This window comes from Hemicordylus capensis, chromosome 4 (assembly GCF_027244095.1).
Source record: "Hemicordylus capensis ecotype Gifberg chromosome 4, rHemCap1.1.pri, whole genome shotgun sequence".
Lineage (NCBI taxonomy): Eukaryota > Metazoa > Chordata > Lepidosauria > Squamata > Cordylidae > Hemicordylus > Hemicordylus capensis.
Window position 1 is genome coordinate 21957055 of NC_069660.1, and position 14865 is coordinate 21971919.

At 44.1% G+C, this 14865-nt stretch overlaps 1 protein-coding gene and 1 long non-coding RNA gene across 7 annotated transcripts in view; one reads left to right on the top strand and one right to left on the bottom strand.

Annotated features, from left to right (window-relative positions):
• RAE1 (ribonucleic acid export 1) overlaps positions 1-12151 on the bottom strand; it is a 37528-nt gene extending 25377 nt beyond the window's left edge. For 3 of the 5 annotated variants that reach the window (XM_053250821.1, XM_053250817.1, XM_053250820.1), the window contains exons 1-8: positions 12012-12151; positions 8944-9040; positions 7546-7650; positions 6358-6450; positions 5972-6058; positions 4288-4374; positions 3652-3723; positions 3250-3357 (exon numbers count right to left, since the gene is read on the bottom strand). In XM_053250821.1, coding sequence (XP_053106796.1) covers positions 3250-3357; positions 3652-3723; positions 4288-4374; positions 5972-6058; positions 6358-6450; positions 7546-7650; positions 8944-9033 — 642 coding nt within the window. In that variant the 5' untranslated portion in view covers positions 9034-9040; positions 12012-12151. Of the gene's footprint in view, positions 1-3249; positions 3358-3651; positions 3724-4287; positions 4375-5971; positions 6059-6357; positions 6451-7545; positions 7651-8943; positions 9041-10788; positions 11350-11404; positions 11604-12011 lie in introns of those variants that run through there. The other 2 variants (XM_053250819.1, XM_053250818.1) reach the window with 2 other exon arrangements.
• The window catches only part of LOC128325239 (uncharacterized), an 81166-nt gene continuing 78364 nt past the window's right edge, over positions 12064-14865 (top strand). For both annotated transcript variants that reach the window (XR_008307320.1, XR_008307321.1), the window contains exon 1: positions 12064-12174. This is a non-coding gene — a long non-coding RNA (uncharacterized LOC128325239). The remainder of the gene's footprint in view (positions 12175-14865) is intronic.

Genomic DNA, 14865 nt, shown 5'->3' on the forward strand with positions numbered 1-14865 from the left:
TTACATTTAAAGCCCTGAATGGCTTGGGTCCGAGATATTTTGGGTCCGGAGAGGATGAGGATACATGGGTCCGGAGAGGATGACCTCAAAACAGTGGTGCATCAGCAGGTAACCTCCCAGCTTGACTACTGCAATGCGCTCTATGTAGGGCTGCCTTTGTACATAGTCCAGAAACTTCAGTTAGTTCAGAATGCAGCAGCCAGATTGGTCTCTGGGGCAACCCGGAGAGACCATATGATGCCTGTTTTGAAACAGCTACACTGGCTGCTGATATGTTTCCGGGCAAAATACAAAGTGCTGGTTATTACCTTTAAAGCCCTGAACGGCTTAGGTCCGAGTTATCTAAGAGAGCGCCTTCTTTTACATGATCCCCACCGCACGTTAAGGTCATCTGAGGAGGTCCGTCTCCAGTTGCCACCAGTTCGTCTGATGGCGACGCAGAGGCAGGCCTTCTCTGTAGCTGCTCCTGGGCTATGGAATGCACTCCTGGCAGAAATTCATAATCTGAGATAATTGCTGTCCTTCAAGAGAGCCCTTAAAACATACTTATTTGGCCTGGCCTTCCAGAGTTTTAAATGATTGTTTTAAACTGTTTTAAATTGTTGCCCTGATTTTCAGGGCTTTTAGCTGTTTTATTGGTTTTATTGTGTTTTAATAGTTTGATTTTAATTGTTAATTTGTTTTTAATTGTTTTTATAATGTTGTGAACCGCCCTGAGCTGTATCGGAAGGGCGGTATATAAATCAAATAAATAAATTTTAGAGAGCGCTTTCTTTTACATGATCCCCACTGCACGTTAAGGTCATCTGAGGAGGTCCGTCTCCAGTTACCACCGGTTCGTTTGGTGGCGACTCAAAGGCGGGCCTCTCTATAGCTGCTCCCGGGCTGTGGAATGCACTCCTCGTTCCTTACTGACCTTCAAGAGAGCCCTTTAAACCCATCTGTTTGGCCTGGCCTTTCAGGGTTTTAATTAGTTTTAATTGTTTTAAAGCTAACCTGGTTTTCAGGGTTTTAATTGTTCTGATAGTTTGTTTAAGATGTTTTTAAATTGGTGTTCATATTTGTATTTCTGTTTTAATTGTAAACCGCCCTGAGCCATTTTGGAAGGGTGGTATAAAAATCGAATAAATAAACAAACAAATATTAGCAGTTTTATTTTCAGTACCCTTCCTGACTTATTTATTTGATTTGTATATCGCCCTTCCAAAATGGCTCAGGGCGGTTTACAATTAAAACAAACCACTAAAATAGTAAAGAAAAAAACAAATTAAAAACAATATAACAATTAACAATTTAAAAGCATTTTAAAACAACAATTACAGTGAATTAAAAGTCCCGAAATCGGGTTAGAATATTAAAACCGATTTTAAAACCCTGGAAAACCAGGCCAAACAAATACGTTTTAAGGGCTCTCCTGAAGGCCAACAGAGAATTCAAATTGCGGATTTCCACAGGAGGCACATTCCACAGCCCCGGAGCAGCTATAAAGAAGGCCCGCCTCTGAGTCGCCACCAGAGGAGCTGGTGGTAACTGGAGACGAACCTCCACAGATGACCCTAATGTGCGGTGGGGATCACGCAGAAGAAGGCGCTCTCTAAGGTAACTCGGGCCTAAACCATTCAGGGCTTTAAAGTTAATAACCAGCACTTTGTATTTTGCCCGGAAACATATCGGCAGCCAGGGCGATTGTTTCAAAAAAGGCTTAATATGGCCTCTCCGGGTTACCCCCAAGACCAATCTAGCTGCTACATTCTGAACTGAAGTTTCTGAATTATGTACAAAGGCAGCCCCACGTAGAGTGCATTGCAATAGTCAAGCCGGGAGGTCACCAGCTGGTGCACCACTGTTTTGAGATCCTCCTCCTCAAGGAATGGGCGCAGCTGTCGAATCAGCTGAAGCTGATAGAAAGCACTCCTGGCCATGGCCTCCACCTGAGAAAACAGTGAGGCCTGGGTCCAGGAGTACTCCCAAGCTGCACACCTGCTCCTTCTGGGAGAGTAACCCCACCCAGCACAGGAAGATTTAACTCATCCCTCAGATTCTGAGCCCCCACAATGAGCACCTCTGTCTTGCTTGGATTCAGCTTCAATTTGTTATCCCTCATCCAGCCCACTGCTGCCTGTAGGCAGGCATTTAGAGAATGAGTGCCATTTCCTGAAGAAGGAAGGGAGAAGTAGATTTGAGTGTCATCAAAATACTGATAGCACCCAGCACCAAATCTCCTGATGACTTCACCAAGCGGTTTCATGTAGATATTGAAAAGCATTGTTGACAGAATGGAGCCCTGAGGGACTCCATATAACAGCTCCTGCTTTGAGGAGTGACTGTCACCAAGCTCCACCATCTGAGATCTACCCGAGAGATAGGAACGGAACCACTGCAGAGCAGTGCCCCCTATTCCCAACTCCCCCAGGCGACCCAGAAGGATACCATGGTCGATGGTATCGAACGCCGCTGAAAGATCCAAGAGAACCAACAGCTAATGATCCCTAGCATAGAACTGGCCTTTTTCACAGCTGCTGCACACTGAGTCGACACTTTCAACAAGCTGTCCACCACGACCCCAAGATCCCTCTCCTGGTGAGTCACTGACAGCTCAGATCCCATCGATGTATACTTGAAGTTGGGGTTTTTCATCCCAACGTGCATCACTTTACACTTGCCAACGAAGAACTGCATTTGCCATTTTGTTCCCCACTTACCCAATTTGGAGAGATCCTTTTGGAACTCCTCACAATGTGTTTTGGATTTCACTACCCTAAATAGTTTGGTGTCATCTGCAAATTTGGCCACCTTGCTGCTTACTCCAACTTCTAGACCATTTATTAATAAATTAAAAAGCACCAGTTCGAGTACAGATCCCTGGGGACCCAACTTCTTACTTCCCTCCATTGTGAAAATTCTTCATTTATACTTCCACTCTGTTTCTTATCCTTCAACTAGTTACCAATCCACACGTGTACTTGTCCCCTTATCCCATGACTGCTAAGTTTTTTCAAGAGTCTATGATGGGGATCGTTGTACAAAGCTTTTTGAAAGTCCAGCTATACTATGTCAACCGGATCACCTTTATCCACATGTCTGTTGACACCCTCAAAGAACTCCAAAAGGTTAGTGAGGCAAGATTTACCTTTGCAGAAGCCATGCTGGTTCTCCCCCAGCAGGGCCTGTTCTTCTATGTGCTTACCAATAACTATGAGCTTTGACGGGGTGGGGTGAGGGAGGACAACTTCTAAAATAAAGGATTACCTGATGTTTAAGTGGAGATTCTATTCTCCTAAATTCACATGGCTGATTCTCTAACTGATAAACTATCAATCCCCTCTCTGCAGTAGCAACAACAGCCATGGGGTATACCTGAAAGAAAATAGATGATCAGAACAGAGAAGAACAAGAGTCTTCAACAATCATTTCAGTTACAAAGTGATATGCTATAAAGGAACATAGCCAAATAAGAGCACCTATAGCAGGCTTTTAATTTGGCATCACATTTTTATTCTGTATCCAACCTTTCCCCCACCTCAGTTATAAGTTTGCTATTTACAATTACCAATTCCTTTTTAAGGGGGCGGGGGGGGGGGGCAAACTAATGATAAGTGATAGCATGTTTTCTAGCAAACCTAGTTCTGAAGGTCTCCAAAGTTTACATACCACATCAGCACAGTAACATCGCTCAGGCAACTGTAGTGTCATCATTGGAGTTGGTGAACGTGTATCCCAGAACTTTAAAAACACAAAATCAAGAATTTTAAATAAGTCACCAGCAATACGTATGAAATGTAATGATTGTTTCGGCAGGACAAGGCTTAACTGCCATATTCCAGAAGGCCCATGCATTCTAATACAAGTACTATGATGAACCTGGGAGACTTAATTCAAAGATTGCCTCAAAGATAAATTGAATGTCTTGGGCAAATCACTATCAGACTCAGTTTCCCAATCTCTAAGTTGAAGTAACAGTGAACTATCTCAAAGGACTGCAAAACAGTCTGCACACTGATGTTATATGGAAACATCTATAATCTGGAGAAGCACTAAGTGTTCAAACAATTACAAATGCATGTATGTGAGTGTATGTACACATACACAGTGCAATAGCATCCCGTGGCCAAGCTGTTTTGAATCAGGGTCTCCTATGCATTACACTCAACTACTGAGCTATAAATAAGCTAGACACACTTTCCATTCTCCCCCATTCCACACGTGCTATGCAAAGTATGCAAAACATATTCTCAACTTCCGAAGCAGTTTTATTAGAACATACATATTACTGTTAAGACAGCTTACCTTCAAAGTTTTATCCCAGCTCCCTGTCATCACACAGCTATAATTCGGTGCTTTAATCCAATGGACAGTCTTAACTGGAGCTTCATGCTGAAAAATAATTAGGTTCAATGAGACAGTTACCTATTCAAGCTAGGTGGGAAACTTGATCTGTGAGCACTGCAAGATATTCCCCTCAGGGGATGAAGCCGCTCTGGGAAGAGCAGAAGGTTTCAAGTTCCCTCCCTGGCTTCTCCAAGATAGGGCTGAGAGAGACTCCTGCCTGCAACCTTGGAGAAGTCGCTGCCAGTCTGTGAAGACAATACTGAGCTAGATAGACGAATGGTCTGACTCAGTATATGGCAGTTTCCTATGTTCTTAGGTAAGGTACATAGAGACAGGGGCGTTGCAAGGTTGTAGTGGGTCCAGAGACAAGATTTTAAAATGGGCCCACCCCCTCACTGAAGCTCAGCTCATGAAGTAAAGAAATCTTAAATGAGGCTGAATAGTGGTAACAAAAAGCAGAATAAAATTACACACACACACACACACACTCACTCACCTATCTATCTATCTATATCCATCCTATGTGCCACAACAGAACATCATCCTAAATTATTTTTTAAAAGGTTGTGTCAATTGTGGACGATGCAAGTCATTTAACGGTACTAGAGAAAGACCTGCAGTTCTCGTAGCTCCAGGTCTTAACACTCACATCAGTTTCAGAGGATGAATACAACTGAAGGAAGCCTGGGTGGGTTTGCGAATGGGGGAGTCAGTCATGTGACTTGCCTCGGGGGGGGGGACAACTGTCTTCCTTTGCCCTATTATAGTTACGCCCCTGCATACAGATGTACTTTGAAAAGAAACTCACTACGAGCTGCTGCAGCCCCTGCGAACATATTTCTGGGTGGCACCAAGGGTTTCCCGGGGAAGAGGAGATTGCCAAAAATCACCACTTTCCTTGTGCACTAGTGCAGTTACTTTGGAAATGCTGTTAGTCAGCAACTCTTGTTGCACCAGTGTTTCCTTGCTCTGGATGTCAGCCTATGTTTTATTAGAAATAAGGCTATAACAACACAACCTTTTCAAACTCTTTGCACTCAGGAACCTAACTTAAACTCATTTATTTTCTGGTCCATCCTGTTCAACAGGAAGGCAGAAATCCTTCAATGCCGTTGTCTGCTGCATGCAAAGTGCTGCAAATCAGGGTATTAATCAACACTGACATTGAAAGTGGAACAAAATATTTCTGACTCTTTCTAAACCAACACAAGGAAATACCATAAGACCACAGCAGCAGCAGTCCATCCCAAAATTAAGGTGCAATGATGAAGCAAGCAGGGAAACAGTTTCACCCACAAACTGAATGTGAATCAATATGGACTCTCTGCTAGAGTGTGCTTAACATATTCCTGGTGAGGGGGAAGACGGTCCTGGAACGTTGCGTGCGCGCACACAGCAGGGGGCGAGATGGGATATGCATGCCATAGTTGGAGAACCACTGTTTTAGCACATACGGGGGCAGGGGTGGATAAGAATTGCAGTAAATAGTGAGCATCATTTCAACCAACTGAAGTTTTCTCTTAAACCTGTGCCAGCATTCAAATTAAACACTGGTATTTTGTATTAATTTCTGATGTTTAATTTTATTTAATTAAAGTGTCCACACATCCCATTTATAGATGAATCTTCTGAAAAATCATACCTGTGCAATTTGTATTGCCTGGTTGCTGTTAAGGTCCCACATTTTTGCAATTTTATCACAAGAGGCTGTAAACACTTTACTTCCATCCTGCCGGGGGGGGGGGGGAAGACAACAACAAAAAAGTGTTAATTCCACATTATATATCAATTTCTAAATTTCCATGTCTGAGTGAGGACTCTAAGGCACATAAGTAGAGACCTCCTATCCCTACAGAAAAGAACATCAGGTTTACTGTGATGTGTTCCTTCTTAGTGGATGGACCATGTCTTAGAAAAGGTTGCTCCTCCCACTCAAGGATAAGCTAAGGTTTTTGAATCAATAGCTCTTGATTCCCCTACCCATGTAAACACAATTCAGAATAAGTCTTATGAAATAAAGGAACATACATCACTCCAACAAACATCTAACACAGGTCCTGTATGCATCTGCTGTGCTTTTGGAATAGTCTGTCCATTATCCTGGACTTCCCAACAACGAACCTAAAATAAAAGACAGAACACTTAACAGAATCAATTTATTTACCACATGGATAGACTTTTACCCATTTGTCCTTACAACAACCCTTAAATCAAATTAATTATTCTCATTTAACTCACAGGCAATGAACACAGAGAAATAGTAGCCACCCAGTAAGTCCCTGCCCTAGCTGGGATTTTAAACAAAGGTCCAGCTGCCTAGGCATAGGGCAACACTGACTCTCAGCATTATTCTAAACAATATCATTTGCGGGGAGGTGTCTCTAAACCGAAGGTTGACAAAGCAGACTTTGGCCTACAAATCTAAAGCAGTATTATTCTTTAAGAACAGAACTTGTTTTTGCTACATTTGCATTCAAAAGCAAATGCCTGTGGCCGACATTATGACTAATGAAGCAGTTGCGGTTCTAGGGGCTGCAGGGGCACAATGGGAAGTGCAACTTCCCCTGCCACTCTCCGCATGAAGAGACTTTAGATCCAGAGTGCACCCCATGCTCTGCAAGCGCTCTGGAGTCTAAAGGCTCTTGTGCAGCTGCAAGGCTCCTGTTGCACCCCTCAGCCCCTAGAGGCACAAGCGCTTTGTTAGCCAGGATAGCAGCCACTGTGTTCAAAGGCGCTTGAGCCTAAGTTACGTGCTAAAAGGATTGCAGTCTAACACAACTACTCCTCTGGAGGTTGTCCACTCCTAAAAGTTGTTCATCATAGACATACAAATCAGAGTAGGTGACATTAAATAATGCATCTACTGCATTCAAATCTATATGTTTATTCAAACTAAAAATTCAAACAGAATCTGACTAGAATTTTCTTCTTTCTCCTGTCTCAGCTTTCCCACTATTCCACCTTCATTCTAATAATTTGAGAGGTTCCTAACAACAGCAGATATCACACACACAAAATTAAATAATCAGTATTTCTATATTATCAGTACATTGTTACAAACTCTGCCCCATGGAGGTAGCATGCAGATGTCGTTACCCACTTATGGAAAATGAATGTCACACTTTGTCTTCAACAAGCAGCTATACATATTCAGTACATGCTAGAAAAAGCTGAGTGCATGATACACCTTGATACCTAAATTCATGTCTTACTTACATCATTTGCCCATGATCCTGCAATAAGGAAATTACCCGGCAATGTTGGTGGGCTGAAAGCCAGACAACCAATGCTGTCATCAGGTGGTGAAGTAACTTCAATATCCTAAAACACAAGTCAAAGTTACACAAGTCTCTTGCTGGATATACACAACAGACTCTTTCTTATTTAGATAATCCAGCATAACTGAATATCAAACTTTTGCAGAACTATAGAAGTCATGCTAAAGCACAGAAGACCAGGAACTGTAGTTCTACATAATAATGCTCCCCAATCCCATCTGCTCCAAGATATTTATCCACATGTAAATTCCATTAGATTCAATGGGATTTATTTATTTCTGTTCCTGGTAAGTGTCTTTAAGATAGCTGTGTTAACTTAATCCACATTTAAGTTGGCACACTTTCTAAGTAGAAGTAAAGTAACGTGTGCCAGTAATGTACCACAACTGTTTTTTCCTACTTTTTTCCTCACTATTCCCATTATGTCAAAGGTTCAGCTGTGAACTGCAATCCTAACAACAATGGTGGGAGCTCAAACTTCCACATACACAACATCAAGATAACAACATTCCGATTATTCAGAATCTGTGACCCTCAGGGACATATTTCTGATAGCAAAAATACCTTTTGCAGGGGGAGAAGTGAAAATTGCTTGCCCCTCCTCATACACAAGGCTGAGGAAGAAGCCTTCCAAAAGCTCCTCTCCAGACCACTCTCATTCTGCTGTGAACATAAGAACAGCCCTGCTGGACCAGGCCCAAGGCCCATCTAGTACAGCATCCTGTTTCACACAGTGTCCCACCAGATGCCACTGGGGAGCCCACAGACAAGAGGTATGTGCATGCCCTCTCTCCTGCTTTTGCTCCCCTGCAACTGGTATTGAGAGGCATTGTGCAGCAATATGGGCCACAGTGTCTATTTCTGGGCCCCACATTTCAAGAAGGATGTTAAACTGGTTCAGAGGATAGCAACAAAAATGGTGAGAGATCTTGAAAATAAATCCCACAAGGAAAAGCTGAAGGAGCTGGGTACATTTAGCCTTGTGGAATATGATAGCCATTTTCAAATATCTGAAGGGCTGTCACACAGAACCAGCAGCAGACTTGTTCGCTGTTGCTTCAGAGGGCAGGACTAGCACTAGTGGATTGAAATGACAAATAAACATATTCAAATTAGATATTAAGAGGAACTTCAGGCTGTAAGTGCTGTTCAACAGAAGAACAGTCTGCCTTGTGCAGTGATAGTGGGCTTTCCTTCACTAAAGGTTTTCAGACAGAGTCTGAGCAGCCATCTGTCAAGGATATTGTAAGCAGTTTCCTGCACTGAGCAGAGGGTCAGACTAGTACACCTCCAAGGTCCCTTCCAACTCTATATTCTATGAGCAACTGAAAAATACCTTCATTGGGTTGTGGTTATCTGTAGTTGCGCTGCCAAACATGCTGGTTCCTCCTGTTCCAAACCCTGAGGTTGACCCAAACAAACTCATCTTGGCACTGTGAATAAGAGAAAGAGAGAGACTGAAAACAAACAAACAATTTGCTGTATATGCAGAACAGCGTGCATGCAACAAGAATCAGCTCATGTCATCTGCCCAGTGTCTTCCTTCCTATCGGAGAGCCATAACTAACACCCAAAGGCTATTGCTGAAGATCAAATAATCACTGCTAAATACAGGGGACACTACTCCACTTGTAATTTTCAACATATTTCTCATCTCCCTATATCCCCCACCCCACTGCCACATCCCATAACATTGCTGAGGGTTCCCCAAACCGACAGCAAAGTCTTTTCAGGTTGAATTAAGGGACTGCAACGGGGAGGAGGGTGCACTGAGAATGGATTTCCCCAGTGTAACTGTGAAAATGTTATTCTGGAGGCTACCAGTTACATGTTCTAACAAAAACTGCTTGTTTTTCACTTGGGAAAAAAGAAATTAATGCCCTGAATTACATTTAAGCAACAACTGATCCATACCACAGAAGATCTAAAACCCTACGTGGCCCAATCAGGGTCAAAGCACACATTTCAACAGAACACTGACATGCGTGACAATGAAACTGTTACATCTGTACTAGTCTGTTGTGGGGGGGTGTTGAGAGATGAGTGACTAGCCCACTCAGTGAGTTTTATGGCTGAACAGGCATTTGAACTCAGGTCGCCCCAGTCCTACTCCAACACTCTGACCCACGGATTCTCTCATAAGAACATAACAGCAGCCCTGTAGGATCAGGCCCAAGGCCTATCTAGTCAGGCATCCTGTGTCACACAGTGGTCCACAAGATGCCTCTGAGAAGCCCACAGGCAAGAGCTGAGGGCAGGCCCTCTCTCTTGCTGCTGCTGAGCCCACAACTATTATTTAGAGCAGGCTTCCCCAACCTGCGGCCCTCCAGATGCTGACGAACTAAAATTCCCATGATGGGAATTGTAGTTCAACAACTTCTGGAAGACCGCAGGTTGGGGAAGCCTGATTTAGAGGCAACTTGCCTCCGAGGCTGGACATGGCCCATAGCCACCAGACCAGTAACCATCGATAGACCTGTTCTCCGTAATTGTCTAAGCCCCTTTTAAAGACATCCAAGCTAGTGGTCATCACCACATCCCATGGCAGGGAATTCCATAGATTAATTATGCACTGTATGAAAAAGTACTTCCTTTTTTCCTTTCTAAATTTCCTGGCCATCAATTTCATGGGATGATCACTGGTTCAGGGGTTACAAGAGAGGGAGAAAAATTTCTCTGTCCACCCTCTCTGCCCCATGTATAATTTTATACACCTCTATCATGTCTCCCCATAGTTGCCTCTGTTCCAAACTAAAAATCCCCAGATGCTGTAGCCTTGCCTCATAAGGAAGGTGTTCCAGGCCTCTGATCAGCTTGGTTGTCCTCTTCTACATCTTTTCCAGTCCTATATTGTCTTTCTTAAGATATAGTAACCATAACTGTACACAGTACTCCAAATGTACGCATCACAGATTTGTATAAGGGCATTATACTATTTGAATGTTTGTTTTCAATCCCCTTCCTAATGATCCCTAGCATGGAACTGGCATTTTTCACAGCTGCCACACACCAAGTCAACGAGGTGTCCCACCACAACCCCAAGATCCCTCCGCTGGTCAGTCACTGTCAGCTCAAACCCCATCAGTGTACATATGAAGTTGGGGGTTTTTTTTGGCCCCAATATGCATCACTTTACACTTGACAACATTGAACTGCATTTGCCATTTTGTCACCCACTCACCCAGTTTTGAGAGATCCTTTTGGAGCTCTTCACAATCTGAATTTCATTGCCTTAAATAGTTTTGTGTCATCTGCAAATTTGGCCACTTGGCTCCTTACCCCAACCTCTAGATCATTTATGAACAAGTTAAAGAGCACTGTTCTCAGTACAGATCCTTGGGGGAATCCCACTTCTTACTTCCCTCCATTGCAAAAACTGTCTATTTATCCCTAGCCTCCATTTCCTGTCTTTCAACCAGTTAACAATCCACACACGAACCTGTCCCCTTATCCCATGACAGCCAAGTTTACTCAAGAGCCTCTGGTGGGGAACTTTATCATGAGCTTTTTGGAAGGCCAAGTATACTATGTCAACTGGATCTACATGTCTCTTGACACCTTCGAAAAACTCCAAAAGGTTAGTGAGGCAAGACTTGCCCTTGCAGAAGCCATGTTGGTTTCTTATTAAATCCATCTTATTTATTTATTATCTTATTTATTATTTATCTATGTAAACAGCTTTGGAAACTTTTGTTGAAAAGCAGTATATAAATATTTGTTGGTGGTGGTTCTCCTTCAGCAGGGCCTTTTCTTTTGTTTAACAATTTTGTCCTTAAGTATGCTTTCCATCAATTTACCTGGCACCAAAGCTAAGCTAACTGGCCTGCCGTTTCCTGGATCCAGATTTTTTGAAAATGGGAGTTGCACTGGCTACTTTCCATTCCTCTGGTACAGAGCTTGACTGCAGGGGCAGGCAGCATTATTTTTTGCTAGACCAGCAAGGTTAGCCTCCCAACCACTCCACCACGCGCTGCCTGTCTCCCTTCTCCATCACTAGCCGGCTTTTCAGTCCTAGCCTGGGTTCCCAGAGGAGCGGGCCGGAGAAGGGCAGATTCACAGCCTCCAGTTGTTACCGACATCCCGCCACCCAACTATAGAGGAAGAAAGCGAGGGGAAAGAGTGTGTCCCCTCCAGTCCGGTAGCAGCATCTTCCTTCCGGGGCGGCAGATAAAGAGGGCTCGGCGCGACAACGGTGCGGCTGAGAAGCCGAAGGAAGGGGGGCCTCGGAAGCCGCATTGCCGAGAAGGGGAAAGGAGCCCCCTGTGGAGCAGACGCAGCCCAGGGAGGGCCGGCGCCCGAGGAGGGACAACCCGCGAAGGAGGCTCTGGGGGCGGAGCAGCAGCCCTGAGAGGACTCGGCGTGGCCAGGGAGATCCCCCCGAAGTAGAGCTCTATTCTCGCTCACCGGAGACGCGGCTTCCACACACGGCCCCGGTCAGACGCTGGGAGGACGGAGACGCTCGGGCCTCACGTGAGAGGCGAAGTCAGCCCGCCTCCTTTCCCCCACGACTTTCTCCTCACGCTGCCGCCACTACGCCGGATCAGACAGGCGGGACCAGCCGTCGAACGTAGGCCTCTCTTTAACGCGCATGCGTCGCCCGTGCTGAACACACAGTGGAAGCGAACGTCAGCTCACGGGTTAATAGTGGGCGGGGTTTGCTGACAGGGGCGGGTCCCTGCGAGTTTGCCGCGTTCTTCATTGCTCGCGCAAGGAGTTGTGGGGCTGTTCAAGGCAAGTAAGCGCAGTCGCTTTGCTGCTTCATACGGTTGATTCTGAACTGGCGCTGGTTTACCCGTGGCTAGCTTCCGTAAGACGCAGCCGGCTGAATTTGTTGCAAGGGGCAAACTTAACTTTGTCATGCTAAATTGGGCATAGAGGCGCCTTTTAAAGTGGCGTCTCTCATTTATTTTTAGCAGGCGGGGAAGCAGCTGCCGTTTTCTCCAGTGTCTGATTTGTCTTTCTTTTAATGTGTTGAACCCTTTGGGGCTATAGAACTATCTTATTCTTTTTTTCTATTTAAAGCACCTTGAGAACTTTTGTTGAAAAGCATTAGGTAGATATTCATGTGGTTAATGATTATATTCTCTTCTCCATCCTGCTCCTTGTCTTTTTGAAGAATGTTGCATAGGCTTTTAATTTTCTGTTATCATGGAACATTTTTAAAAAGAGCTCAGTAAAACAATTTATTGAAAAATGTATTCATAGAGATGATCCTAAATAAAAATGGTTGGCTTCAGTTACATTTGAGTCTCTCACCATTGTATGTTTCCACTCTGCAGGACTCTGGAAGACGGAATGCTAATGATGGCTTGATGTGTTTCAAAAATTTTCATAGTGGAGTTTTACAAAGAGAAATAATCATATCATAGCTTTGGTTTTCATCTTCTAGCAAATTTAATAGTGCCTATAAGCTACATTAGATAGAATGAAGTATTGAAATGACTAAATGTCATGGTTTACTGTGTTAACTCTCGGTGATGTCAGAAATGATTGTGCCTACAAAAAGCATGCTCCTGACAAAATGCTCCAAGTTGCAGCACACTTTGGGTTTTTTTGTATTTTTGTTTCTCACATAAACTGTCCAGGCAGTTGCGGACAGGATAACTTTCCTATGTAAAGAATGGATTGTGTTTGAAGACAGTGAAGAATTTGATTTCCACACAAGTGTAACACACTAAACTAATACACTGATGAAGATTTCTTCAACCTGAGAACATTGCTAGACAGTTTGATGGGAGGCGACCAGGCGAGGCAGCAGGATGTTTATCTGAGTCACCCAAGTACTGCAAAAATAGGTTGCTTCATCTCTCAGTAATCCCTTGCTGATTTGAAGGGACTAGCATATGCTATGAGAGCTTTAAGTTCACTAACATGCTTTGCCATAGTTACAGCAAATAGGAAGGCTGTTTTTAAGGTTACTAGTTTGATGGAAGTAGAACCCACTGGCTCAAATGGGCTCTGGGTCAATGCTGAGAGAACCAAGGTTCCATAGGAGTACAAATAGGTGGAGGTACATTCATGAGGCCCTTCAGGAAAGCTCTACTGTCTGGATGAGAAAAAAGAGCCTTGCCATCACAGCTTGGATATTTGGAAGAGAGTGCCACCAAATGTACTTTTAGGAACATATTAGCCAAACCTTGCGATTTTAAGGTAGTCAAGTAGAGAAGTGTGTCCTTAATGGTAGCTTGCTTAGGCTGAAAACCATGCACTCTGGCATAGGTTTTTAAACACAGCCATTTGCCAAAATAGATGTGTCTGGCGGAAGGATTCCTTTGATTGAGCAGGATCTTATTCAGAAGCTGATTAACCATGCCGTCAGATGGAGTGTGAGTACGTCTGGAGGCAGGACATGACCGTTGTCTTCTGTCAGGAGATCTCACTCTTGTGGCAGTCTTTGGTACTGGTTTCCTGATAGTCTGAGTACTTGTGGAAACCATGGTTGCCTTGGCCACCATGGAGTCACTAGAATGCATGATGTTGGAGCAGTCAGAAGATGCGCTACAACATGACTGATCAATGGGCATGGCGGGAACATGTACGGGATCTCCTGAGTCCAGTTTATCTGGAGGGCATCTCCCAATGAGTGCTGGTCATGACCTGCCCTTGAGCAAAAATGAGTGCACTTAGTGTTTTCCGAAGTTGCAAATAGGCCTATGGTGGGACATACCCGGTTGTTGAAGAGTGGGCAATATATTCCGTCTTGATCTCCCACTCGGGGTGCTGCTGCTGTTGTGCAAACTTGTGACTCAGATCATCTGCTAAGACATTGTCCAGGCCTTTTGTGTGGATGGCTATTGGGTAAACCTGATGTCTGATGCACCAGTGCCACAGTTGCAGGCTGAGGGCACAAAGAGGCCGTGACACTGTTCCCCCCATCGGTTGATGTAAGCCAGGGCAGTGGTATTGTCTAAGTGCACTTGCATGACCTTGCCTTGCAGAAGTGGTAGGCAAGCTTTCATTGCTTGGAAGACAGTTAGCAGTTCCAAAAAGCTGATATGAAACAGAGTTTGTTGTGGGTTCCACTTGCCTTGAATTTGATGGTTCTCGCAGTGGGCACCTCAACCCAGCAGAGACGTGTGTGTCATCAACCAGACAGAAGCAACCAGAGTCTGAAAAGGAACCCTCTCTAAAAGATTTCAGCAGTTCAACCACCAAGTAAAGGAGTGGAGTATCTGACCTGGAATTTCCAGACATTTGTGTTGACTGACAGAAATCAAAGTTGTAGTTTGTGCATTTTCAGTTGTGCATAACGCACTAC